This window comes from Sus scrofa, chromosome 16, assembly GCF_000003025.6.
Source record: "Sus scrofa isolate TJ Tabasco breed Duroc chromosome 16, Sscrofa11.1, whole genome shotgun sequence".
NCBI lineage: Eukaryota > Metazoa > Chordata > Mammalia > Artiodactyla > Suidae > Sus > Sus scrofa.
The window spans coordinates 71,963,110-71,990,068 of NC_010458.4; the positions used below are offsets into that span (position 1 = coordinate 71,963,110).

Genomic DNA, 26,959 nt, shown 5'->3' on the forward strand with positions numbered 1-26,959 from the left:
GGAAGATTCGGTGATGTGATGTCTATGATGTAGCTTGAGCACTTGGCACGTGGTAAACAGGAAACTTTGGTTGTCGTTTTAACGGCAGCTCTGGTGCCCGCAGCCAGATTCGGCTGACCCTTCTCTTCTATGTGGAGGTTAAGGGTGCACCCCCAGGCACATAGCACCCCCTCTTCCTCCTTCCCCAGTAGTGGTAGGTGCAGCTCCCCTCCAGGAGGCCGTGAGCGTCTAGGGGCAGACGCATCTCTCACTTTTCTCCAGAGAAGGAGGTGATCTTCCCTGGAGGGCTCCCCCGGCCCTCTCCCCTCGGCTCCCCGGTTCTCCGGGTGTACTTACAGACTTTAGCCTGTAGGGGGCGTTCAAGCCCCACCCTCTGTACACTCAAGTCCCACCCCAAGCCCCAGGGGAAGGTGGAGGGGATGGGAAGGCAGGACTAGGGAGAATGTGGCAAAGACTCCAAGAGGAATGCTGTGGGGCCTCTCCTGTGTGATTTTGTACCGAGGCCCAGAGAGGACGTGGGTCTTGGCCTGCATCTCGCAAGGCCTTGGAGTAGAGCTGGTGTTCGCTTTCTGGATTGCTAGTGTCATTCTGCCGTGTCACTTCAACCCTTCCTGTTTAAAAGAAAACAAAAAACAAACAAAAAAAACCTTTTTTTTTAACTTTTAATTTGGGGGTAACTTTAGACTTACAAAAGAGTGGCCAAATAGTCCAGGGAGTGCCCATGCCCCCACCCCTTAACGTCTTTAGGAACCGTGGGTCACCGATCAAAACCAGGAAACGAACGCTGGCATAATACTATTAACTAAACTGCAGCCTTTGTTCAGAGTTCACCAGTCTGTCCCTCATGTCCTTTTTCTGCGCCAGGATCCCACATTGCACTGAGTCGTCCCGGCCCTAGTCTCCTCTGGCTGTGACGGTTCCGGTGGGTCTTTGTCTTTCAGGAGCTTGAGCCTTTAGAGTTATACTGGCCAGTTATCCTGCAGAATGGCCCTCCATTTGGGTTTCTCTGACGTTTTCTCACGAGTAGACCGATTTTGTGGATTTTTGGATCAGGAAGTCACAGGAGCGGCATCTTTCATCATGTCCAGGGTACATGATGTCCGTGTGTCTGTTTACTGTCGGTCTCGATCGTTTGGCGAAGGGCGTGTCTGTCAGCTTTCTCCACGGTGAGGGCACTGGTTTTCCATTTGTAATTAAGAACTACTTATTTTTGAGGGAAACTCTGAAACTGCAGATGTCCCCTTTCTCCTTAGACTAATTTCAGTATCCACTGGTGGATTTCGGCATTATCACTGTAACATTCTAATGGAGACTTTGTATTTCCCTCACTCCTTCTCTCTTTCCCAATTGGAATTCCTCTTGTCCCTTCTACCCTATTGTTTATTGATTCATCTGTTCTTTTCTAGCAGTACGGACTTTAAGGGTATTTATTTTATTCTTTGGTTTATAATCCAACACTGTCACAATTTATTTTCTTGTTCAAATCGTTTCAACTTTGGTTGTCGGAAGCCCTTTCAGGTTGTTTCTGTGCCCATTTGATATGCCTTTCTTCTTCTTTTTCTTCTTCTTCTTCTTCTGCACTTCTTTACTTTCTGGCACCATAAATTGCTCCATATTCACGTTCTGTTTTCCTGCCCCACCCCTGAAACTAACCACTTCTCCAAGGAGCCCTGTGTCTTTTCCTTGAAGAGTGGTACTTAGAAACCAAAGATCTGTGCTCATTGTTACTGGAGTGACACTGCTTCAGGCCCTCTCAGCGGTCAGAGCTAGGAAATACATGTACTAATCACACATGCACACACATCCTTATTTATTTGTCTATCTCTAAAAAAAATTTTTTTAAATAGGGGATTTCCCATCATGGCGCACTGGAAACGAATCCGACTATGAACCACAAGGTTACGGGTTTGATCCCTGGCCTCGCTCAGTGGGTTAAGGATCTGGTGTTGCTGTGAGCTGTAGTGTAGGCTGCAGATGCAGCTTGGATCTGGTGTTGGCTGTAGCTCTGGTGTAGGCTGGCAGCAACAGCTCTGATTAGACCCCTAGCCTGGGAACCTCCATATGCCAAAGGTGTGGCCCTAAAAAGACAAAAAAAAAAAGTGTGTAACTTTTGCCTTCCAGGCCAGAAGATTTGGGGCAAATGGGTGGGGGAGGGGAGGGCAGCCGGCAGCACCTTAGAGATGCAGCCAGAGCAAGGAAAGAAGTGGCTGTGGGGAGGGGAGGGGAAGAGGGACCGAAGGGCCTAGGAGCCACCGAGGGTGAGCGAGGGGAATAGTGATCTCCGTGGACTTCCTGAAGGGGCTCAGTCATGGCCGGGCCGAGGAGCCGTGTCCTGGTGGGTGGAAGGGTGGAGAGGCAGGGGATGGAAGCCTGGGTCTCAGGGGTGAGCAGCCTTAGAGGAGCACCGCGTGGTGAGAGAGTTGTTATTGGAGGCTTTGCTGAAGGCCCCTCTGTCTTCTTCTCAGGCTGGCATGTCAGAAGGTAAAATCCCAGAGGTGGGGGCCTTGGGAGCAGCTGAGAAGAAAGTGAGGATGCTGGAGCAGCAGCGCACGGAGGTAGGTACCAGAGAGGGTGGTGGTAGTCGGGGAGACCCTGCCTCCCTCCTAGCACCAGCAGGACAAAGGCCCTTCCCAGCCCCCGCGTCTAGCTGGTCCCAGATCTCCGTGATGAGTTGCCATGGTGACCGCTGAACCATCTGCCCATGGGTGAGACATACAGCCTTGGCCTGGGCTCCATCTCCTGATCAGTCCCCCTGCCTGCAAGAGTCATTCTGAAGAGGTGGCATTGGGGCCTGGCCTCAAATTGGGGGTTAGGGGAGGGGAAGAACGTTTAGGAAGGTTCCTGATGGTAGAAAGAGGTTGTCCAAAGAGGCAAGTTTCAGCCTCAGGAGCGGGGCATCTGGGGTTCATCTGGCACTGCGTAGCTGGTTCAGGGAGGGACTCACAGAAGGAGTGAGCCCGTGCCTGCTTGGAGCACTGCTTCTGATCAGCTGAGAGTCCCCAGAAGCTGGGCTCTTCCCTGTTCGTCCTCTGTCCCCGATCCCCAGTATGTTTGGGCCAGCAGCGGGAGTCCACCCCTCTCTGTTCAAATTGAGCCCCTCCTCTCCACGCAGCTCAGGTCCTTGTCCGAGTCCTGGGCCTTCCTGCCCTTCCTGCTCCTCCAGCACATTTGAAAGTCAGGCTGTATTGATTTTTTTGTTCGTGTGATTTTAGTTTTCTTTTTGTATTGCTGTAAGTTATTTTTTTCTGATTATAAAAGTAATACCATGTTCATTATAAAAAGACAAAGAATCTCACCTCCTAGAGATGACCAGAGGTGACAACAGTTCATTGCAAACTCTTCAGTTTTGTCTGTGTACTTTCTCATATACAAAGTTTGTAAAAACACACCATACATACTGCATTGCAGATTGCTTTCTTCTTTCTTTCCTTAAAATTAACTGTATCCTTGTGGGTATTTATTTATATATAAGACATACTCTACATTCCTTTAATTCTGAGTACTTTTTATCATATATTAATGTTTTTGAAATTGGATTACCCTCTCCCAATTTATTTATTTAATGATGTTGGATTGTTTTCTTCGTGGAAGAATTGTTACATCAAGATCTGTCAAATCATTACTGTCATCTTAGAACGAGGCAATGTATCAAACCCCTGATATTTTTTTTGGGGGGGGCACACCGCAGCACATGGAGGTTCCCAGGCTAGGGTTCTGATCGGAGCTGTAGCCACCCGCCTACATCACAGCCAGAGCAATGCCAGATCGAAGCCGCATCTTTGACCTACACCACAGCTCACGGCAGCACCGGATCCTTAACCCACTGAGGAGGGCCAGAAAAGGCACCTGCATGGATACTAGTCTGATCCGTTTCCACTGAACCACGCTGGGAAGTTCAAACCCCTGCTTATTAAGTAGCTGCACGGGGCTCCGTTTTCTGTTTATTGTATAATTTTCTTAACCTACTTCTGATATTCTGGTTGGCCTCTGGATTATTTTCGGTATAAACATTGTTGGGATGGTCAGCGATACACACATTTTTTAGGCGCTTGGGCATGTGCTTCTTTCGGGAACATTTTTTTCGGAGTGGAATTATTTAGTTAAAGAGAATGAGAACATGAAGGTTTTTTGTTTTGTTTTTGTCTTTTTTTCTTTTTTGGAGGCATATGGAGGTTCCCAGGCTAGCAGCTACAAATCGGAATTGTAGCTGCTGGCCTACACCACAGCCATAGCAATGCCAGATCCAAGCTGCATCTGCGACCTACACCACAGCTCACAGCAATGCCCGATCCTTAACCCACTGAGCGAGGCCAGGGATCGAACCGCATCCTTATGGATACTAGTCAGATTTGTTTCCACTGAGCCACGACGGGAACTCCGAGAACTTGAAGTTTTAATACATGGTCCCAAATTGCCCTCTACATGGATGTGTGTTCCATAATTCGACACCAAAATTATACCCTGTTTTGATATCTTGGTATTAGTCTCACCTCCCTGGCGTTGGTAAAATGTGGCAGTTGATAAAGGTGACTTACTTTGAGGAGTGGGGTGTGTGTGTGTGTGTGTGTGTGTGTGTGTGTGTGTGTGTTTTGGCTGCAACATGCAGCAGCCTAATGTGGGATCCCAGTTCCCAGGCCAGGGATCGAACCCAAGCTGCAATGTTGAAAGCTGAGTCCTAACCGCTAGACCACCAGGGAACTCCTGAAGAATGTTTTTGAGAAGTGCAGGAACCAGGCAGTGCGTGTAGCTGCCGTGCACACATGCTGTGCACACCTGGAAAGCTGATGTTGGTGGAATTGGCTCTTGCTGGTCCTTCTCTGTTGTCTCCTGCTAACCCCGTTCTCTCTCCTGCAGCTGCTGGAAGTGAACAAGCAATGGGACCAGCACTTCCGGTCCATGAAGCAGCAGTACGAGCAGAAGGTAGCGAGAGGGTGATGGGAACTCAAAGCTGGACCCTGCCTTCTCGCCTGGGCCCTTGGGGCATTCCCAGCACCCTGCGTGCCTCCTCCCTCGCAGCAGCAGCCTTGAACCTGGAACGTTCACCCCTGGGGCCCTCACCTGCTCCCCTTCTCTGCCTCTCCACCCAGATCACTGAGCTGCGCCAGAAGCTGGCAGATGCGCAGAAGCAGGTGACTGACCTGGAGGCTGAGCGGGAGCAGAAGCAGCGTGACTTTGACCGCAAACTCCTCCTGGCCAAGTCCAAGATCGAAATGGAGGAGGCAAGTATGACTCCCGGTCCTGCAGGTTCGGCTCTGCGGGTTCTCTCCTCCCCATCAGCGGGGAGCTCAGTGGAGTAAACACGCAGGGACCGGAGTCCAGGCCTGGGGTCCCGGTTCTGGCTCTCGGGCTTGAGGGCTCTGTGGCCAGAGGCAAAAGCACTTTGTTCCCTGTGGCTCAGTTTTCGCTCTGAAGGTTGAGGCGATTGGATTGGCTTTTCATTTCTTCTTATTTTCCTACAGAAGAGTTTTTTGTTTGAGTAAAATCTGACATCCCAGGGAAGCACAGAATGAAAACGAGATCTAGCAGGCCTGCTTTATGACGAAGTGGGGGGTGCTGCCGAATGTTTGGAGTGGTGGTGGCTGTTTGCACGGGAGGGACTCCAGCCTTAGAGCTTCCTTTTAGTCCTCCGTCTGGTCGCCGTCCAATAGATGGTGCTCCGGGCACTGTGCCGGGCACACAGACTCAGTGGCGAATGGTCAGTCCTGCCCTTGGGGGAAGAGAGGCGGGATATGTGATTACAGAAGCGGATGAATAGAAGCGTGTTAAATGACACAGGAGAGGTTACAGGGATGAGGGAGACGGCGTAAAGAGCGACCAGATCCATTCTAGGGGGAGCCGGGAAAGGTCCCCTGAAGAAGTAGCATCGGTCTGTCTTGGGTGGGACTGACACCAGGCAAGGCCGTTCGGGATCCCGGAGCAGATTAAAGTGGAAGGGCTAGTTGACCTCCAGGCTCTCTGGAGATGTTTTTTTATGTCCCGCTCTTCCCCTTCATGAGAACTGGGCACAGGCTTCCTTTGCTTAACTTAGAAATGGCCATTTCCAGCACGGGGTTGCATTTCAGAGTTCCCTTCCAGCAGCATGTCACACCCCGGGGCCTCATCCGAGTGGTTGGCCTGCCTCGGTGATCGCCCATCCCTTGGGGGTGTGTGTTAGGGGGACACGCCTGTGTTTCCTCATGAGGGCACAGTCACAGGGACTCTTGGCTCGATCCTGGCTCACATGGCTGGGTGAGATAAGCTCCTGGGATCTGACACCCTTCCCCCGCAGCTGGGGGAAAGGTAGGTGGCTCCAGACAGAGCGTGGCCCTGTGCATAAGGACATGTGGCGATAGAGGCCGTGCTGGCCCGGGAGCCTCTTCACTGGGCGTCTGCCGCTCTTGCCACAAGGCCTGACCAAGGTTGCCCTTGGCCATCTCTGGCTGAAAGCAGCTCACCAGCTAGTCTGTAGAACACTGACTACAAGTTACCCAGAGCTGGGATGAAAACAAACCCCTGTGACCCACCTCCTGATGCCCATGATTTGAACCCATAGGTGTAAAGTGTTCCCGTGATACAGATGAGGTGAGAGCTTCCCTGGGCCATCTCCATTCACCACCCCCTCCCCCAATTCCAAGTCCTCCCCAGCGGTAGCCGGGCATTTTGGTGTGTCTTTCCAGGTCTCTGATCACATATGTACACATAGAAATAGACAGTTTAGTGTGGGTGTCCTGGTCTTTCTTCTGCACAGTGCACTCGCTTCCATTTTTTTCGTCTTTTTTTTTTTTTTTGGTCTTTTTGCCTTTTCTAAGGCCACACCTGCGGCATATGGAGGTTCCCAGGCTAGGGGTCTAATTGGAGCTGTAGCCACCAGCCTACACCACAGCCACAGCCATGCGGGATCTGAGCCATGTCTGCGACCTACACCACAGCTCATGGCAATGCCAGATCCTTAACCCACTGAGCAAGGCCAGGGATCGAACCCGCAACCTCATGGTTCCTAGTCAGATTCGTTAACCATTGTGCCACGATGGAACTCCCCCTCTTCCATTTTAAACCCTTCCTTCGGCCTGCAAGGAGACAGAGAGCAGCAGAATTAGGACACCTGAGCTCTAGTCTAGCCCCAGCTCACTGGGTGGCCTTGGGTAAGTCACCTCCCGTCTTTGGACACGCATTTCCGGTTGTATAGAGGGACTAGGACTCAGTGCTCTATGAGGGCCATTCCAGCTGGGGCTTTTTGCGATAAAGACCCTGGATTGTTCCATAGTAGGTATGGAAGCAGTGCCTCCACCTTGAAGCCTTCCTTGGTTTCTTTTTGGCCGGAGTGGTCTTTTAACCTCACAGCACTTTGTTTTTCTGTGGAGGAACACGTCCTGCCTTCTGCTGTGTGTGTTTCTTTGAGGGTCTTCTCCCCTCTGGGCTCAGAGACGAAGAGCTTGAAAGGGTCTGTAAGGACTCAGTGGCCTATCCTTTTCTGTGCATCATAGAAGACCCCCGTGTGAATCTGGCTCTTTTTTTCTAGAAAATTGCACAGACAACACTGTGCACTCAGTCTGGGGGCTCACGGACCTCCTGAAGCCTATCCGTGACTCCTGCAATGAACCCCTTGCCCATGGCAAATAGGTGAGCTTAGACCAGACAGGGCTGTGACAGTGCCCACAGCCTCAGCTCATTCGTGGAGGAGCTGGTGGCGGAACCCAGGGCCTTCGCTCCGCGGAGCCGTCTCTTCCTTGAGGACAGGACTGTGTGAGCGTTAGCGCTCTCAGCCAGGTGTCTTGCCCAGAGCCTTATGCGGAGTGAGAGCGAGACGGGAGCCAGGGCTGCGCGAGGGGTGGAGCAGGCAGGCAGGAGTCCAGGCCTCCTGGAGAGGCTCCCTGCTTACAAGCCCCATGTTCTCTGCAGACCGACAAGGAGCAACTGACAGCAGAGGCCAAGGAGCTGCGCCAGAAGGTCAAGTACCTGCAGGATCAGCTGAGCCCGCTCACTCGGCAGCGGGAATACCAGGAAAAAGAGATCCAGAGGCTCAACAAGGTGGGCAGGGCTTCCCTGAGCCCATGCAGTGCCCACCCCGTGGCCTGGGTCAGGGCACGGGCACTGAGGGCCGTGGTGCAGCCCCACGGCCTGCGTCCTCCGCCTTTCCCTCCCCACGTGCTGGGCGCCAGCCCGGGCCGAGCCCTGCTCTGCAGGCCCTGGGACGTGCTGTTTGCTCACACGATGCTCCCCGAGCATCATGCAGGTGGAGCCTCAACCTGCCTCCTCAGCAAGGCCTCCTCCCCCTCCCCCCCCAGTCTCCTTTGGGTCACCCTATTCTATGTGCCTAAAGCCCCAGCAGCTTCTTTCACACCCTTCTAGCATTTTCTCATGATTACTTACTGATGACGCGTCTTGCCATCCAGTGGTGGGAGGCGTGTGTTCTCACCAGGGTGCATGCCCCCAGCACCATGCCTGGTGCCTGGCAGCAAGCACGTGCTCGAGAAGTGGATGTGCACAGGCCCGAGGTTCCTGCCCTCGAGAGCGGGGGTCTGGGGAGATGGTGCCTGGGGTGGGGAGAGAGCCTGGGTAAAGCAGGAGCCCTCTGTTCTGAGCCAGCTTAAAGCCCCTGTAACCTGTCTGCGCCTCAGTTTTGCCATCTGAACCTGGCTGGTCATGCCCACCTTCCAGTGCAGGGGTTAAGGAGTGAGCTTTGAAAGGAAATTTTCTCCGAAGGCTCAGCTTTTCCTCCCATCCATCTGCCTTTCCCTCCTGCCTCCTCCTTCTGCTCCCGGTGAGCTCTGCCCTGCTGGGATGACCCTTGCTGTTTGGTTTTGGTGTTTGATAAGCCTTGGTGATGCCGCGTCCAGGGCCTTGGGACCTGTCCTCAGTGAAAAGAATGATCTGTCCGGAGCTGGGGTCCTGGGGGTCTAAACCCAAGCAGACTATTGTATGTGGTGCTGGTTGAGGACATGACCCAGGCAGGTGGCTGCTCTTCAGGTTTCCACGGCATAGGTGGGGACAGACGCTGTGGGGATGCCCAACGCATGGCTCTCGTTGTCTCTGGCCCTCCGTCTTCTCATCTGAAAAATGGGGTGGTGGAGGAGAGGAAGTGCAGCCATAGCCTCCCCTCGAGCATCCAGAATTTCCTCCTGACTCAGCCGTTTCTTCCTGTTTCTGGGGGAGTCAAGACCAAGTGGGGCCCACGTCCAAGGTCAGGGGGGTTTCCTTGATCTCCCTGTGGTCCCGGAGGCGTCACGAGCCGTGCTGATGTGTGGTCAGCAGAGGCCCTGCTGTCCAGGGAGCTAAAGTCCAGGTGGCGAGGCGGGTGCTCCGTCTCGAGAGGTGGTCCAAAGTCCTCAAGCAACACGCTAGCAGGGTTGAGGGAGAAAGCCAGTTAATGGAAACCTCTTAAGAGGATGAGAGCGCACCGTTTATGTAAAAGGAAAAGAATCTTTTCAATGTGGTTTCATAGGGATGCTTTTCAGACTTTCCAGATGCTATTTGGTGATGTTTCCACCCATTTTCAGGGTTGGAAAGGTAAACTATTAATTAAGTCAAAGTTAATATCCAGTCTCCTCTAACTATGGAAAAGTCGGGGATGGTTGGCTTGGTGGGAATGGGTTGCAGAGGCTGAAGAGCCTCAAGGCAGGCCGTTGCCCAGAAGGCTGGAGCTTCTTTCTTACCCTGAAGGAGACTCAGAATCCTTTCTGGGCCCGGGTGCCAAGGATTGAGCCCCACTTCTCAGGCGGGGGAGATTCTCCCTTCTACATAAAGACCCCGGGATAGGCTGCTAGTTAAGAGCACCCACTGGCTTTGAAGCCCTGCTCTGCTTTGCCACTTACGAGCTGTGTGACTTTGGACCAATCACTTCACGTCTCTGAACTTCACAGTCTTTTCTTTTTTGTTGCTTTTAGGTGTCTTGTTTGTTTTGGGGGGGGTTGGCCGCACCTGCGGCTTGGGACGTTCCCGAGCCAGGGGTCAAACCCCGCCACAGCAGCGACTTGAGCCGCTGCAGTGACAGTGCTAGATCCTTAAGCCACTGCACCATAAGGGAACCCCACAATCTTTTATTTATAGGACTGCGGAGGGGATTCAGTGGAACGGTGTGTGTCTTGTGTCAATAAGGTCACACTTAGTGAATAGTGGTGGTTATGTCATTGCTACCGGTGCAGTGGGGCCTGACTTCCGGGGGCGTCCGCTCATGGGCCCGTCTCCTCTCTTCCTGATCCCAGGCCCTGGAGGAAGCACTGAGCATCCAGGCCTCCCCATCCTCTCCACAGTCAGCCTTTGGAAGCTCAGAAGGTGCCGCAGGCCTGATCAGGAAACAAGAGCTGGTCACGCAGAACGAATTGCTGAAACAGCAGGTGAGGCTGGGGGAGAGAGGTCAGGAGGGAGGTACCCAGGGGCTCTGGGACATCGCCGAGGGCCCTGGGTGGGCCTGGGTTCATGTGGAAGCTGTAATGTGTGGTCCTATCTCTGGCCGTTGGCGAGGTTTTCGGTGCATCCTCTCCAGCGGTGTATTCCTGTCTAGACCATTCCTCTCCCACACGCATGATGGAACCACCTCCGTGCCCCAGCGGTGCTGTTATTTACCTGATAGTTTAAAAACAAAATTTTATTTATTTACTTATTTATTGGTCTGTTGTCTTCTTAGGGCCGCACCTGCGCCATAGGGAGGTTCCCAGGCTAGGAGCCCATCAGAGCTATAGCTGCCGGCCTACACCACAGCCACAGCAACGCTAGACCCGAGCCGCGTCTGCGACCTACACCACAGCTCATGGCAACTCCAGGTCCTTAACCCACTGAGCGAAGCCAGGGATCGAACCCACAACCTCATGGCTCCTAGTCGGATTTGTTTCCCCTGCACCATGACGGGAACTCCAAAAAAACAAAATTTTTAATAAATTCAATAAACGTATGTAAAAGGGAACTTTAGATTTTGACTATAAAGGGGAAAAGCAGTTTATTATTTGCCACAAATAGAAAGTAACGGTAAGCAGTACATACGGTAAAGACAAAACAGCGCCGTGAGACTCTAGCCAGCTGCTCCTGCCCGAGGAAGACTGAGCTCGAGGCCTTTCTGCTTTATGTAAGGGAGGTTAACAGGCACGAGAAAGGTGTTCGAGGCGTGGTAGCGTAAAGCGATGACTTTCTCCTTGAGGACAGAGGAAGGAAAGGAAGCTGGACAGCGTTTGCCTCTCCCATGTGTTTCTGTGATGTGGGGTGCCCTGCTTTGGGTGTTTCTTTTTTTTTTTTTTTTTTTTTTGTCTTTTTGCTATTTCTTTGGGCCGCTCCCACGGCATATGGAGGTTCCCAGGCTAGGGGTCGAATCGGAGCTGTAGCCATCGGCCTACGCCAGAGCCACAGCAACTCGGGATCCGAGCCACGTCTGCAACCTACACCACAGCTCACGGCAACGCTGGATCGTTAACCCACTGAGCAAGGGCAGGGACCGAACCCGCAACCTCATGGTTCCTAGTCGGATTCGTTAACCACTGCGCCACGACAGGAACTCCTGCTTTGGGTGTTTCTAAATCACCTCGAGCCCAGTCAGTGTCCCACTGATCTACAGCAAAGATGTGAAACTGCAGACGCAGAGACAGGGCCCCGTGCCAGCCCCATCCCGTTCCCTTCCCTGCCAGGGCCCCCCAAAGCCTTGGGAGCGTTCCGTAGGTCCTTCGCCCTCGGAGCCAGGAGAACTGAGCTCCCGTCCTCCGCTCTGTGTGGGCCTCAGCAGAATCAAAGGATGGGGCTGGTTAATAGCTGTCCCGCTTTTTTGAAAGCCATGGATCCCTTCTCCAAATAAAGGGCTTGTGTCTTTGGTAAGCATGGGTTTTTCAGAGTCTGTGAGTCTATGTCCGTTCTGCAAAGAAGTTCTTTTGTATCCTTTTTTTTAGATTCCACATATAAGTAATATTATGTGGTATTTGTCTCTGGATGACTACCTTCACTTAGTTATGTTTAATTGTCCATGTTTAGCATATAATCCTTATGCTTTCGATATCTTTGATTTTAGCTGAGGTCTAATAAAGAAAATGGGTATCAGTTAGTATTACAACTGACCCATGCAACTAAGCCAATGTTATCATATGATTATGAATATTTTACCACAGGAAATAAAGCGTAATAGTCCCCAAAATAAAATAAAATAAAAAATAAAGCGCTGTGTCAAAGCGCAGAACGTAAGATGAGGAAACCCAGAGCGCCTCTGTTTGGAGTTGGGGTGGGGGGCTGGAGGTGCACCCGTTCCCCGTCTCTCGGGGATGTTCGAGATGGGATGAGAGCAGCCCTGCCGTCTGACTCCCGCCGTCAGTCTGAGCCTCCCGACGGCCCCTCCTCTTCAGGTGAAGATCTTTGAGGAGGACTTCCAGAGGGAGCGCAGCGACCGCGAGCGCATGAACGAGGAGAAGGAGGAGCTGAAGAAGCAGGTGGAGAAGCTGCAGGCCCAGGTCAACCTGACGTGCGCCCAGGTGAGATCAGCTGGACCGAGGTGCGGGCAGCTGGCTGTTGTCCGGGGAGGGGCCCGGGCGTCAGGACCCGCGCTGATGCTCCTTCCAGCTCTCCGCCGCCTTTCTCTGCACCCCGGCAAGGCCCTTCCCCGCTCCATCCTCTAGCTCAGACTTTCCGCGATCAGTTTTGATACCTTGAAAGAGCAGATTTCGGAATGGACTCTGAGCCACCCCCAGCCTGGCCTGTGCCCTGCCCCGCGGGCCCTTTCCCAGGGCTGGGCCGGACAGGACCGCCCGGAGTGGAGGCCTCCTGCACTGGCCGCTCCTCCCTGGGGTTGGTCAGGCCCTGGGTCCAGGCCTGGCCGGGAAGCACCTTGGCTAACAGTCTTCTCTCCCTCCTCCGTCTCCTTCTCGCAGCTGAAAGCCTTCAAAGATGAGGAGAAGGCCAGAAATGCCCTCAGACAGCAGAAGAGGAAGGCCAAGGTGAGGAGGCTTGAGGGAGGAAGCCGCACTGGCCGCGTTTCAGCTTCTTCGGGGAGCTGCAGTCTGATGGGGGAGGCGCTGTTTGCTCCCGTGTCCTGCTAACTAACCAAGTAGTGGAGGGAGCGCCCTCCAGAGTCAGTGCTCAGGACACACCGGCTGGCATCATTGCTCCCTTCTGTACCCGTGTGCCAGTCTTCAGAGAACTAGGATTCTAAGGAGAACGCAGGAGATGGGACCCGTGCCCCTGGGTGGCCTGTGCCGCCTGTCACAGCCAGAGCCAGATGTCAGCCTTCCTTGCAGAGCTCAGCGGACCGCTACCACGTGGAGTCCCACCCGGAGCACCTCTGCGGGGCCTACCCCTACGCCTACCCGCCTGTGCCCGTCATGCCGCACCACGGCTTCGAGGACTGGTCCCAGATCCGCTACCCCCCGCCCCCCACGGCCATGGAGCACGCGCCTCCACTTCCCAGCTCGCGCCTCTTCCATCTGGTGAGTCAGTGTCCCCTTCTGCTCTCCAGGACACCCGCCCAGGCCACCCACACACATTCGAGAGGGCAGGGTCAAGTGAGGGGACAGAAACTGTATCTTCAGCCCCTCTGAACAACACCCTGGTGTGTGGCCTGCTGTCCCAGGGCCAGGACTTCCCAGCCCAGGGCTGCTCGGGCCCACTGGCGTGGGACAGAAAAGGCTGAGTGAGGGGGCAGGGCCCGAGGCCATGCAGGCTGGGGCACCAGAGCTTGGGGGTCCCCTTTTTTCTCAGCTCTCCGTGTAACCAGGTGCCACATCCTCACCCTGCGTTCTGGCCCTTTGCTTTTCTTTTATCCCCCCTTTTTAATTTCCTTTCCTTTTCTCTTTTCCCCCCTTGCTCATCCTTCTGCCTCCCAAAGAGCTGATGTCACCTGTGCCACCCTCTCCAGTGCCTCTGCCATGGCCCCCTCGGGCATCTCTACTCTCACCTGAAGGGAGACCACTGCCTCCCGTGTGGCTTCTTCCCCAGCCAACCCCGCCCCCGCCATCACCCTTCTTCACTCACATCTTTAAACGCCGGAGGGTGGTGTGGGGTTAAGAGAGTGGCCCGAGGGTGGAGAGACCTGGATTCACATCAGAGCTTGGCCACTTGCCCAGCTGGACGGCCTTCAGCAAGTGACTTAATCCCCTCTGAGCCCCCGTTTCCTCACCAGTAAAATGAGGGTGCCAACCTGGGTTGGCGTAAGGATTCCGTTATACTCAGGTAATGTGGACTTAGTCCTGTGCTGGCACACCAGCGGCTGCTGCAATGTTCGAGGATGGTTCGTGGTGACTAAGCACACGTTCTCTTGCAGCCGGAATATACCTGGCGGCTGCCCTGCGGAGGGGTGCACAATCAGAGCTCGCAAGTGATGGACTCGCCCGCGGCCAGGCCCGAGGATCCAGGTGCGTGTGACCCCTCAGGAATGGGTCTTGCCTCTGCCGGGGAGGCAGCGTCTCCCCCAGCATCGCCGTGGTTTGGGGCCGATGCTGCTACCTTCTGACCCAGGCGGAGGAGGGGCCCAGCTCTCCAAAAGAGCGTCGACAAGAAAGGCATGGTGACCGCGGGGTGCGGGGATTGAAACCATTCCTCCATTCATTCCAGTTCGGTTTCTAAGCACCGGGCGCTGTGCTTGGTGCTGGAGAAGCCAAGACAGAGCAGAAGCAGATACGCCCTCTGCCCTCACGACCTTACGGTGGTATTCTGTGCCCATGAGCCAGGCAGGAGAGAACAGCAAATATCACACCAACGAGCATACTGTTGGTCTCAAGTGCCCGGAAGGAGGAAGAAGAGTGGGTTTCTCTGGGAGCAGACAGCGGGGACCTGACGTAGCCTGGGGGTGATGACGTTTGGGTTGAGACACCTCAGCGTGAATGGCCTTAACAAGATGAAGAGGTTGGAGTTCCCGTTGTGGCTCAGTGGTTAACGAATCCGACTAGAACCATGAGGTTGCAGGTTCGATCCCTGGCCTTGCTCAGTGGGTTAAGGATCCGGTGTTGCCGTGAGCTGTGGTGTAGGTCACAGACGTGGCTCGGATCCCCCGTTGCTGTGGCTCTGGCGTAGGCCGGTGGCTACAGCTCCAATTCGACCCCTAGCCTGGGAACTCCACATGCCACAGGTGCGGCCCTAGAAAAGGCAAAAAGACAAAAAAAAAAAAAAAAAAAAAACCAAAAACAAACCAGACGAAGAGGTAGAAGCCGAGGGTGTTCATGTGGAGAAGCGAGAATGGACAGGCCTTGGTGGGGGCGGGTGGAGAATCGTGGCTACCTGAGGGTTAAGAGAAGGCCCGTGTGGCTGGAGCCAGGAGCGAGGTGTGGGAGGGAGACAGGTGAGGCGCGCTCCGGGAAGTCAGCGGGGCCCCGCTCGAGGGCCTCGCAGGCCGGGGCGGGAGGGCTGCTCTTTGTCCCAAGGGTGACCTGCAGGCCTTGGGCAGTTTCAAATCAGAGTGGCCTGAGCACGCAGATTCGCCATAAGCCGTGGGCCCGGGAGTCTGTTCGCTGGCCACAGGAGGCCTCCGGCCCTTAGTTACTCCCTCGCTTGCCGTGAGGCTCCCCTGGAGCAGAAGGCACAGCCTGGCCTGCGGGGCTCCTGGGAACAGCATCACAACTGGTGGAAGTGCTGGGGAGACCAAGTCCGTCTCATCCTAAGGAGTTTTCTGAGGGTTTTCCATGAGACTGAGGGGCCCTCCACGAAGGTGTGTGAGCGGAGGCCGGGGGGTGACTCGGAGGGAGCGTGGTTTGGGGGTTCCAGTGGTTGGAAAGAGGCCTTGGGCTGCTCAGTCATTTTCTCACGGTTTCCTGCAGAGCCCTAGAGGTTCTGAGGAGCCCCCGGGAGGCTGCTTTGATGAGGACAGAGGGTGGCCAAGTGGCCAGGACTGTCCCCTGCCCAAGAAATACTCCCTTTCTGGGTTCTGGAAGCAGACTGACAAGGCCCCAACACGTCCTAGACCTGGGACTTTTGGCCAGTTTTTTAAGACTCCTTGGCACCCCCGTCGCCTGTCCTGTAAAGAGATAATGATCTGCCTGCCTTAGAGGGCAGGGCTTGAATGACAGAGGTACCTAAGGAACTCAACCCAGGGCCTGGCACCCGGTAACGCCCAGCAACACTGCTTCTTTCATTCTTCCTGAATTGGTTCCCTGGGACTTTGAACCCTGCTGTACCACGTGATCTTAAGTCCGCAAAATTTTGTGTTTACTTAGAGTCCACCAAAAATGGCCGTGAGAGACCTCAGTGAAACCAGTCATTGGCACCACGCCTGCGTCTTGCAGAGCCAGCTGACTTCAGATCACTGAAAAACTCGAGGCCTCGTGCTCTGTGTGGCCAGAGCCTCGGCCATCCGGGATGCTGAGACGGATGGCCAGCTTGTGCCCCGGAACCAACCTGAACTGTTTGCAGACAGGGGAGGCTCCCTCCAGAAGGTGTCCATCTGGGCCTCTCCTTTGAGTGACCAGGAAACACTCACTACGGTGCCACCGAGCGGAGAGACGCATCATCGGCCTTGACCTTCCCTCCTCTGTAGAAGCTGCCAGGGGGGTGTCAGTGTCGAGTGGGGTGCCGTCAAGACCCCTTCTTTTCAAAACTTCCCCAGAAGTGGTTCAGCAACCCCTCCGGGGACCACATTCAATCCTGCGTGTGTTTAAATGTTGCTTCGAGCTGTGCCGTAGCGGGGCCTGCCCCACTCCCATCCTTTCCCCCTTGAGGAGCTGCAGGAAGAGCAGGCTTGCGTCTGGGAGCAGGGAGGACAACAGGCTGTCCTGCCGCTGGGCCGTCCACTGCCACCCACGGCAGCCTCGCCAGTGCCACACAGCCTGGGACGAGGGCCATGCCGCCACCTCCGCAGAGGTGCCCCAGCCTGAAGCTGCCAGACCCTCAGCTGGAGGCTGGTGGTGCCAGAGGCCTGGAGAGGGTGGCTGTCGATCCCCGGGCAGCCGTTTGCACAAATCTTGGACATAAATCCAAGTTGAAGATCAACACTTGGTGACGGTGTTCTTTTACGCCCCAGCTAACGTTTCCTTCCAAGTCAACCAGCGTGCTGCTTTCTTAGCCGCTCCCTCTGTACCCCACTCTTTCTAGACCCCCCAAAGAGCATCACCATCACCCTTGGCAGATATGACCTGCGGCCCTGCTCAGAGCGTCCGTGAGGGTGGGGCATCCAGGGGCTGGGAGTCAGGCAGCCTGGGTTTGCATTCCAGGCCTGCCCCTCACTCGTCAGGAGACATTCTGTGAGCCTCAGTTTCCCCATCTGTCAGCTGGAACACCTGATCTCAGCCCTAGCTGCCTGGGGAACTGTGGGGGAGAGTAGGCGGGAACTGGTTTTATAAACTCCACATGCTGAGTGAAGAAGCAGAGCGGGGCCCAGAGCACTGCCTTCGTTTCTTCTCCTCTTGTTCCTCCTCCCCCACCACCCGGCACTTCCACCCCCCCCCCACCCAGCAGCCCCATCGAGGGAGCACCACAGTAGGCTCGGATGCTGCAGAAAGGCCTTTACTAGGTACACGGGGTGAGTCTAATGCCAGCAGGTCAGGGTGAGGGGAGAGGACACATCCCCCGAAGGAGCAGTGGTGGCATCTCTGCCTGGGGGCCTTGGCCTGAATGCACGAAGGGCCAGACCTTCAGACAGGCTCAAGGGGGGTCCGCCCATGAGGGCTTCGGGCCCCTCCTTCATGAAGATGCCACCCCTGACACTGGGATCGTGGCCTTTGCTCTCACATCTGCCTTGGCTGCTCTCAGGGAACACTGTGGGGTGGGGCAGGGGGCTTGAGAGGGCCCTCAGGAAGGAGAGAGGCCATGTCGGGGAGAGGGGGCTGTGTGGCAGACCCAGAAGCTTCTGGGCACTTCACTGGTGGTGTCTGGAGACAGTGGGAGATGCCGGCCCCAAGGGCTAAAGTCCAGGTTAGAGCAGACCAATTGAATCTAGAACTGGTTTTTTCCTTTGGGCTCACTGAAAGTGAGTTGTGATCATTGGAGCAGAGAACCAGAGCGAGAGGCGAGTGACGCTCCGGCACCCTGCCCCCGGCACACAGCTGTGGGCACACTTACAGGCCTGGGGATTCCTGCAGGTCGCCACGCCTGTAAGTGGCAGTGCACTCCTGTGATCACACACACCTGTAGGCACGCATGCACATGCTCACAAGCACAGCAGTACAGACACAGTTGTGTGCACACCTTCCTGTCGGGCTGGGCCCTTGTGTCCTAGTGAGGGGTCTAGCAGGGGACAGCGGCGTGGTTGTAGAAATGGATTCCTTCCTGAACAGAGTCCTCCCCAGCCCCTGGGGGTGGGCACAGGGTGGGGTGGGCCTCCATTACTGCCGCTTGGCCTCCAGGGCTGCCCGCCGCCGCATGTAGGCCAGGATGTCCAGCTTGACAGTGTTGATGGTGGTGCGGTGGTACCAGCGCATGACGGGCACACCGTCGGGCCCCACCAGGAACTTCTCAAAGTTCCAGCGGATGTCATGGACCTTCATGGGTTCCCAGAATAGGCGGCTCGGTGAGCCCAGAAGCTCCGAAGTAGGAGGACAGGCGTTCTGGGGAAGGGACGAGAGAAGCATCAGCCCTGCTTAGAGCCCCTCCCATCCTCTCATCCCGCCCCCTCCCCCGACTTCTTGGGGGGAAGAAAATAGCCTGAGAAAGGAGCGCCAGTTGCAGAGTTGGAAAACGGCATCCCAGAAGCAGCTTTGGTTCTAGCAGATTGTGAGAGACCCTCAGCTTGTCCCTTCTGGGGCCCACCTGTCCCAAGGGCTGATGAGACCCTGGGATCTGCAGAGCCCTCTGGTCGGAACAACAGATGCCAAGACATGAGCCAAGAGTCCAGGAGCAGAGGGTGGCACAGACCCTGTCGCTCGCGGGCTGGAGCAAGGAGCAGCTGCAGCCCCGTCCAGAGGCAGCCCCGCCAGGTGGAGCAGCTCCTCCAGAGCTGGCCGCGTGCTCACCTTCAGGAACGTGTAGAACTTCTGCTCCTTCTCCCCGTTCACGTCCCCTTTCTCAAAGAGCTGGAAATTGGGGATGAAGCCCCCACCTGGTCGGACATACCTGCAAGGAGTGTTCTTACGTGGGTCCCAGGGAGATGGGCACAGGGCTCGGAAGTGAGAGGAAAGATGCAAAGGGGAGGGCGGGTGGGGAATCTGGTTTTATTCTCCAGTGGGCAGTGGGAGCCAAGGACGACTGAGTGGCATAGGCATGGCGTGGGTCTGCAGTCCTTGTCCAGTTTAATAACCCCTTCCCCGCACCTGAACTCCCCTCCCCCCACCCTGGTCGTGCAGTCAAAACCATCCTCCCTGTCCCTGTCCCTCTCCTGTCCCCACTTCCACTGGTTCCACTAAAGGAGGTTCCTGGAAGGGGGTGGGGGTAGTTCTTGCTGCCCATAGATGTCTATCATGAGTAGGGGCAAAGGCAAGGGATGCCTGCAGCCCGGGCTGGGGCGCAGCGCGGGACGTGCTCGAGGAGTTTTCTCAGGACGCCGAGTGAGCCCTCACCTGAGAGTGGACAGAATCTCCGAGTTGTCTCCCGGTTCCTGTTTTCCAAATTGGTTGCAGGGGAAGCCCAGAATGACGAGGCCAAAGGGTTCAAACTCTTCCTGCAGTGCATTCAGTTCTGGGCCAGGACAGAGAGCAGAGATGGAGATGGCTGGGCAAGGAGCCCTGCTGCGTGTGCCTCTTCCCTGCTCACCCATTGCACAGCTGGAAACCACTGAGGCCTGACAGGGGAAGGGACTTGCCCGAGACCACCCAGTGAGTGCGGCTGTGCTGGCATTCAAGTCCCATCCTACTGATGCCAGTCTGGATGGGTTGGAGCTTCAGGGAAAAGAGAGAGGCTTCCTCAAATCAGTAATGTCAGTCACGTGCCACCACCAAAGAATGCCACCTGGGCCCTTAGGGTGAGGCTCCTGCAGGACACAGGATTGAGCTTCCCGGAGCAAGAAGCATCTGTCCCTGGCAGAAGGCAGATGACTTACCTGGGGTGAAGTGGGGGTCTCACAACCCTCCTATACCCGGGAACTCAAGAATCCAAGGGAGGCCCTGGCCCAGCTCCCCAGATCCCTCAGTGCCTCCTGGCCTCTCGTGCGGTGCCAGCACTCAGCCCACCTCTTGCACAAATGCACTCTTGCTCTATTCCCAGGGCTAAACAGAAGCGCTCACTACGCACTGGGCCACCAGCCTGCTGTCATTCTGCTTCCCAGAATTTTCTGCAATTGCCAGGCAAAACCTTCTGGGTCAGATTGCCCTTGCCCCCGCCCTACCCCACAAAGCATTTCCTTGCGGGTGCTGTCAGATGCCTTTGGCCTGCCTATCCCCCTGGCTCTTTACTCTGACCAGCTAAGGAGAAAGAAGTGAGGATACTCGGATCACGACACCTCGGTGTAATGCCCGGTTCTGCCACTAACACACACGGTCTGGGGACTCAGGCCAGTTGCCTGCTTTCCAGGAACCAAGAGAAGCCTAAGGCAGATGTGGCCGAGGACAGGTAAGAAATCTCAGCAAGGAGTTCCTGTTGTGGCGCAGTGGTTAACGAATCTGACTAGGAACAATGAGGTTGCAGGTTCAATCCCTGGCCTTGCTGAGTGGGTTAAGGATCCGGCGTTGCCATGAGCTGTGGTGTAGGTCACAGACGTGGCTCGAATCCCCCATTGCTGCAGCTTTGGTGTAGGCCGGTGGCTACAGCTCCATTGACCCCTAGCCTGGGAACCTCCATATGCCGTGGGAGTGGCCCTAGAAAAGGCAAAAAGGCAAAACAAATAAATAAATAAAAATAAAAATAAAAAATTCTCAGCGAGATAAAGCTATCACTTCTTACTCCAGTGAAAGGATGTGCCGGGCACAAACCCAATCTCCATCCTTCTTTTAAAAGGACAATTGAGGTACCCAGGGATGAAGGATTAACTGAGCACCTTCTAGAACATGTTTGAAGGCGACCAGACTTCAGGCTCATATAATCATTTTCACAGAACCACCCAACACGGTAGAGTTAAGGTACAAGGCTTGGAATTCCAGGAGCACCACCATCCTCTCCCCTTTGCATGAGAAAAGTTCCTGTGATCGAAATGTGCCCGACAGCCCCTGGGGAGGGGGGTAGAGTCTTACCAACGTACTGGCCCGTCAGGCCTCAGTAGCTGGCCACGTTGACAAAGAGGACGTATTTGCCAGCGTACTTCTTAAAAGGGATGTACTCCTCCCCGTCGATGGTGAGGGCTCCATACTCATAGATGGTGCCACTCACACCACGATAGCAGTCCGTCTGGAAGAGAAGAACCAGCATCAGGGAGCGATTAGAGCCGGGAGAGAACTTGGACCCCACAACTTCCAAGATAACAAGGGAGACGCGAAACTGACTTGCACACGTCAGCTGGATTTGCCCCAAGACCACGCCAGTAGCTAGAACTGGACTAGAACGGAGGTCTCTGAATTCCTTGTACAAGGTAGCCATTTGGAAAGCACCTAAGAAGCTGGTGAATGCTAGAGAAGCTTGGAGAATGACTTAGTAGTAGGGTCATGACCTCTGCATCTCATGTCAGTTTATAACCATTCCCCCAGGCAGGCTCTGAGGGAGGCTGCCCTGATGCTGGCTGCATTATTGGATGGGCTCATGTAGACTGAGTGGGTGGCTGTTGCAATAATGCAGGCACATGGGGATGAGGCCTGAACTGGATCATTGTAGAAGGAAGGACGGAATGGAAATGAGGCCATGGCAGTGTGGAAAGTGGTGGTTCAGAGGTTCCAGATCTGGAGGGATGGAAAGAGGAGGCTGTTGTTAGGAAATAGGGAAGCAGAGTAGGGGTCAGGAAAGGGGCAAGACCTGCTGTGAGAATTAAATGCGAAGGTCGGGGCAAAGCCCGAGGGCCTCACATGTAGTTGATGTTCCTGGTGGGTGAGCAGTCGCCTAAGTCCCCCTTTGCCCAAGTGCTGCTCCACCGTCAGAACTGGTAGAGACGGCGCACAATGGACCAGGTGCTAGGGCACCTGTGTTCCATGTTCAGCTCGGCCACTAACTCCCTGTGCAGTCTCGGACCAGCCCCTTCTCTTCTCTGGGCCTAATTGCCTCATTTATAACATGAGAACCTTGAACTGGATCAGCTGTTCTCAGCCACGATGGTGTGACCGCATTGTTCGCAGTGGGAGGAGGGAACGGATTACTGCCGGCAAGCAGGGTACGGCACTGATCCCCGCTCCACCCCATCTCGTCTTTCCAACTTGGGATACAGAATGCAAAAACCTGGCTCTACTCTTGAAAAGGTGTCATGGCATCCGTACCACCATCAGCAGGTGGGCCAGTAGCACTGGCCTTGACATCCGAAGAGAAGTGGAGAGCCAATAAACAAATCAAGTGCAAACAATCAGTAGAGACCAGAGAGACAGGTGGTGGTGGTGGAGAAGGAAATTCACACCCCTCCCTTCCCATCAATCCTGGAAGACTTGCTGTTGAGGCGAGGTTCACCTGGGCCCAACTGCCTGCAGAGAGTCATCTGGGCTGGCAGGGCTGGCCCCAGGTGGGTGTAGAAAAGCTGCCACTTCCTGAAGACGCCGCACCGCAGGCCTGCTGAGCCAGGCAAGACTGGGGCTCTCCCTATGGGGCCATTTCCTGACAGTGCAAGCTTCTTCTTGCTCCGGTACCAATTTCCTGCTTTCCCTGAGTCTAATATTCCACGCCCCGTGACTTTTGATGGGTGCTGGTGGCAGGCCTGAGACCGAAGCTCAACATTCCTCCAGCCCCTGGGCTTCCTCGGTCCCAGCTGAGGTCAGTTCCATCCTGGGATACAGCCAACCCAACACAACAAACACACCCTAGCAGGCCCCCGAGGTCCGGCAGCCAGAGGACACAGCCTCCTGTATGCCTCTCAACCTCCTCAGCTCCACTCCATCTGAGAACAAGCTACGAAATGGGGAGAAGAAAAGCCAAGAAGTTTTCAAATGATGGAAGCTTGTAAGCCATGGGAGACTCAGTTTCTGAGCATAGTTTCAGGGTGGGGGTGGGTCAAGGGGAATCTCCTCTCATTAGATTTGAGTCTTTTGGGGCTGTGTGACCCTGGGCAAGCCACGTTCACTCTCTGAGCCTCCTCCATCTGTGGACAGGTGAAAATAATACCGCCTGCCTCCCAGAATGTCTATGAGAATTTACTAGCAGATCAAAATCAGAATCTCAAAAGCCTCTTGGAAAGAAACCTCCCCCCCCTTTATCAATGGATAGTGATTACTCTGCCTGCAACAGGGGTAAATGGCCCTGATGTGCCCACATTATTGTGAAGAGGCCTGGGGTGTCCCCCAGCCAGTAGGAAGAAAACAAGGCACTGGGGAGAGAGCCTCCAGAAGGAGGTACAGGTAACAAAGCTTTCTGCTGGGGCCACTGAGCCCAGCGCTGTGGGTTCAGACCGAGGGGTGTCAGAGGGTACCCTTGGTGGGGAAGCCATGGCCTGTGCTCACCACTGAGAATGTGCCCAGTCTTTATGGGAGCCCCCCCGCACCCTGCCCTGCTTCTTCTTCTGGGCCCATGAAGTTCCAGAACCCCACACCTTAACCTGAGGCCAGAGGGGATGGGGGTGGGGTGGGGGGTGGGGGGAAGCAGTGAGGGTGCTTCCAACAATGGGACCAGATGGGAGAGTTCTGGTGGCTGGAGAGTCATGGTCCCTCCTGGTCACCTCTCACTGCTCCCATCAATCAGAAGGAGCGAGAGGAGAGCTGGACTAGGGGCAGAAAGCCTGAGTCGTGGGCCTGCTCAGGCCTCGGGTTCGGTGTGAGCACGCCTGTGCGCTGGCTCCCCAGTGGTGAGATGGAGTCAGATTCAGCGCTGTCTTGAGAGCTCTTCAGCTCTGTCAGTCTGCGGTTCCATGATTCTCTCTGCCTGGTTCAGTCACCTAGAAACCAGCGGTTACTAGGATCCCACCCACGTCAGCAGCTGTTGCTTGCTCTAGCCTCTGCAAGGTCCTTTTGTAAGGGAAGGACAGGGAGCCTGGGCAGCTTGAAGCTGGACTGGAGAGGGGACACAGCAAGGAAAGGGGGATTCGCTCTGTTTCCTGGCCCCTCCTTTTGAGCTGGGGGGAGGCCAGCATCCCTCTGGGACTGTCGCCTTTGTCCATCCCATTCTCCACCTGCCACTTGCCCCATCCCTTGGCCCTGTAGTTGGGGATAAGTGGTTGAGCCCTAGAACCCAGGGCCATGCCATTTCTCGCAAAGGACCTGGGAGGAGAGATGGGCATGACCAGACTGTCATTAGCCAGCAAGTCTGAGCTGGTTGCATCTGATATGATCACACTTCATCCTAAGGCTTTTCTAGACCATACCCGTCCTGTTTTCTCTGAATTTATCGATGCCTCCCTAGAGTTCTACAGAGAGCACTTGGCTCTGATGAGTTTCTCATGGGATCCGTGTTCTTCCCTCCAGCCTTCCTAAAGCGGGGCTCGGTCTTCTCTGCTTCTTCCCGAAAGGGAAGATATTGGACTGACTCCAAGATACTGCTCTGCCCATGGTCCACCCCTGCTTTTACTCCACACCCCAATATTCAAAGTCCCATCCCTGCCCTGGAAAATACCTTCTGAATTGGAGGACTGGATACAAAGCCAGAGGCTTGGAGGAAGTGGCCGCCTAACCATCCAGTCTCTGAGCTCATTCCAAGGAGGGGCAGACTGAGCGGAATTTAGACTGAGGACAGGACAGGGAATAGAAACAGACAGAAAGAACCTTGTGTTTGGAATAGGCTTCCTGAGCAATAGGTAGAATTTTGGAAATAGAATCATGGAGTCACAAGATCTTAGAACTAAGATCTGGAAGATTTGAGAAACAAAGTGCAAAGCTTCTCGAGCTTACACAAGCGTGGTGTGTGTGTGTGTGTGTGTCTGTGTGTCTGTGTGTGTGTTGGGAGGCTGGAGACAGAAATCTCTCTCTTTGGTCTATTCCTATGTCTGGCCTTTGTCTCCCTGGGGAAGAGGACAGGTTTACAGTGCCCCCCATGGCACATACCGTCCAAGGAGATAAGCATTGCTGGGTTGACCTCATCCCCACTCTAGCTAAGGGCCACATGCTCTGCAGGGGATCAACCGAGGAGGCAGAGGAGAATTCTGCCTCTTCCATCAAGCTGGCAGGCCCCAGGTTTCTCCAACGATGAGGTCTGTTCAGGCCAATATGGGCAGTGGGTGGTGGGTAGTGAGGCTGCCCCCCAACAGAAAAGCCTTCAGAAAACAGCATGTGGCTGCTGCCCAGCTCCAAGCATCCCCTCTGAAAGCATCAGCTTCAACGTGCCCTGTCTTCCCGCCGCACACAGGGGGAGAAACTGAGGCCTACAAATGATTAGAGACTCTAGGCAGCATCCGGGCATGCTGTCCTGCCAGCCCGGAGCTCTTCCTGTCACAGACCTCCGCCTCTTCTGCCAGTGTCTTGGGATTCCACCTGTGTTCCTGCTTGGGCTAGAAGGGGGCCACACAGCACCGCTGTCCTTCCCTTTTGCCTTGCCTGCTGGTCTTCCTGGGAACCTCTGCAGCCAACCCAGATGCCAAGACTCCAGGCCTTTTTCTGTGCCACCGGGGCCCCTCCTTCAGGCCCTACTAGAGCAGAGTATCTCGGAAACAGCGCTGGGCATGTGTGTAGCAAGGGGACCCTGAGACAGTGTTGGGGAAGAAAGCTGGACTGGGGAGCTTTCACCTCCATTCATTCTGCACCCCCCCCCCCCACCAGGCACCCAGGTCTCCAACAGATGGAACTGCGAAGAGACGGATGACGGTCCAGTGCGCTGGAAAGGAAGGCAAGAGGAGGTAAGGGCATCTCGCGCCTGTCCCCCTTCTGGAGGGGAGCTCCGGAAGAGGGGTGCCTGGCAACCGAGAGGTGGACACCTGCAGGCTACATTCTTTCCTCTGCTCGGGGTCCCCCCCCTACCCATCCCCCCGAGGCTCACTCACCTTCGACTTCTCCTGTCCCCGGCTCGGCGGGAGGAAGCCGGCCAGGAGCAGGGAGATAAGGCAGGATGCCCGAAAGAACCGGGCCATGGCTGGCTGGGGGTGCGTCTCGAGCTCTCCTGAGACGCTGTCTGACTCCCGGGCACAGTCCGTCTGAGGTGCGGGCCGCTCTCAGCCACCTTTCAAGCCCTCAGCGATGACCAATCCGTGGCCGGGCCGGAGTCCTCGTAGCCAATGGCAGGGCGGCTGGCATTTCAGGGGCGGGCCCGACTTACCCTCCGCTTCTCCCCCTCCCCAGCCCCTGGGCGACAGTGACATAAGCAAGTCTGGGCAGAGAGCCGGGAGCCAGGTCCTTGTATAGGACTCCGTGAGGCAGGCGGCCCCCTCTCCTTTCGGCTCTAAAGTGCGGGAAGAAGCAGGCACCATGTCCTCCAGCACAGGCAGGGAAAGGACTTTAAGAAACACGGAAGAACTGATGGACCCCCGGGGTGTCCCCTGTCCCCTCTGGCCTGTTTTCTGGTGGAAGGATGCTGAAGTCTTAGAATGTTAGCAAGAGATGAAGGGAGACTTCCAGGAACATTTGCCGTTGGTAGCTTTAGTGCTTCAGAAGCAAAGAGTGAGTGCCCTAGGGGTTCATATGCAGCCTCTTTCCTGCCAAGAACACCGTGATTCCTTAGTTGGCTTGGGAGCAGAAAATACATTTCTTCCCTGTGTGGTCTTGAACATATTGCTTCCCTCTCTGGGCCTCAGTTTCCCCAACTGTGTAATGATGGGATTGGTTGAGGCTCTTGAACCCCCTCTGTCTCTGACTAGATGACTCGCTTCTGACAGTAAGTGACAAACCTAGACCAGGAGACCCTTGAGAGCGGGGACCATAATCACCAGCTGGCACAGGGCCTAGAGCACAACAGGTGCTTTAATATTTGTGGCTTTAATCAAGCAATGGATTGGTTTCTCTGCTTGGAGGCACTGATTATCAGGTCAGGCAGCTCCTGGTCTGTGCTGTTTCCGTGTGATCCTAGGGGATTCGTTGTGATCAGCGCTTCCCAAGTCGGACTACCAGAATCTCCTGAGGAGCTTTGTGTACAGATTCCCAGGTCCCCCCTTCAGAATCCCTGCGATAAACCCTCTAGGGGCAGAAGCTGTGACTCTGTCTTCAGGCATGTTTTCAGAAGGTGGTTCTGAGGCAGAGGACTG

At 55.1% G+C, this 26,959-nt stretch overlaps 2 protein-coding genes across 16 annotated transcripts in view; one reads left to right on the forward strand and one right to left on the reverse strand.

The window, feature by feature from the left end:
* Positions 1 to 16,860, forward strand: part of TNIP1 (TNFAIP3 interacting protein 1) — a 53,932-nt gene extending 37,072 nt beyond the window's left edge. For 14 of the 15 annotated variants that reach the window (XM_005672611.3, XM_005672608.3, XM_013984910.2 and 11 more), the window contains 10 exons: positions 2,466 to 2,555; positions 4,855 to 4,920; positions 5,088 to 5,219; positions 7,879 to 8,007; positions 10,182 to 10,313; positions 12,294 to 12,419; positions 12,816 to 12,881; positions 13,182 to 13,370; positions 14,204 to 14,294; positions 16,089 to 16,860. In XM_005672611.3, the coding sequence (XP_005672668.2) occupies positions 2,466 to 2,555; positions 4,855 to 4,920; positions 5,088 to 5,219; positions 7,879 to 8,007; positions 10,182 to 10,313; positions 12,294 to 12,419; positions 12,816 to 12,881; positions 13,182 to 13,370; positions 14,204 to 14,294; positions 16,089 to 16,123 (1,056 nt within the window). In that variant the 3' untranslated portion in view covers positions 16,124 to 16,860. 15 annotated transcript variants of the gene reach the window in all.
* On the reverse strand, positions 17,358 to 25,902 carry GPX3 (glutathione peroxidase 3; the record flags this gene model as incomplete). The annotated part of the gene is given in 5 exon segments (NM_001115155.1): positions 17,358 to 18,413; positions 18,819 to 18,918; positions 19,362 to 19,479; positions 20,967 to 21,120; positions 25,766 to 25,902. Coding segments are annotated over 5 exon segments (681 nt in total). The 3' UTR covers positions 17,358 to 18,191.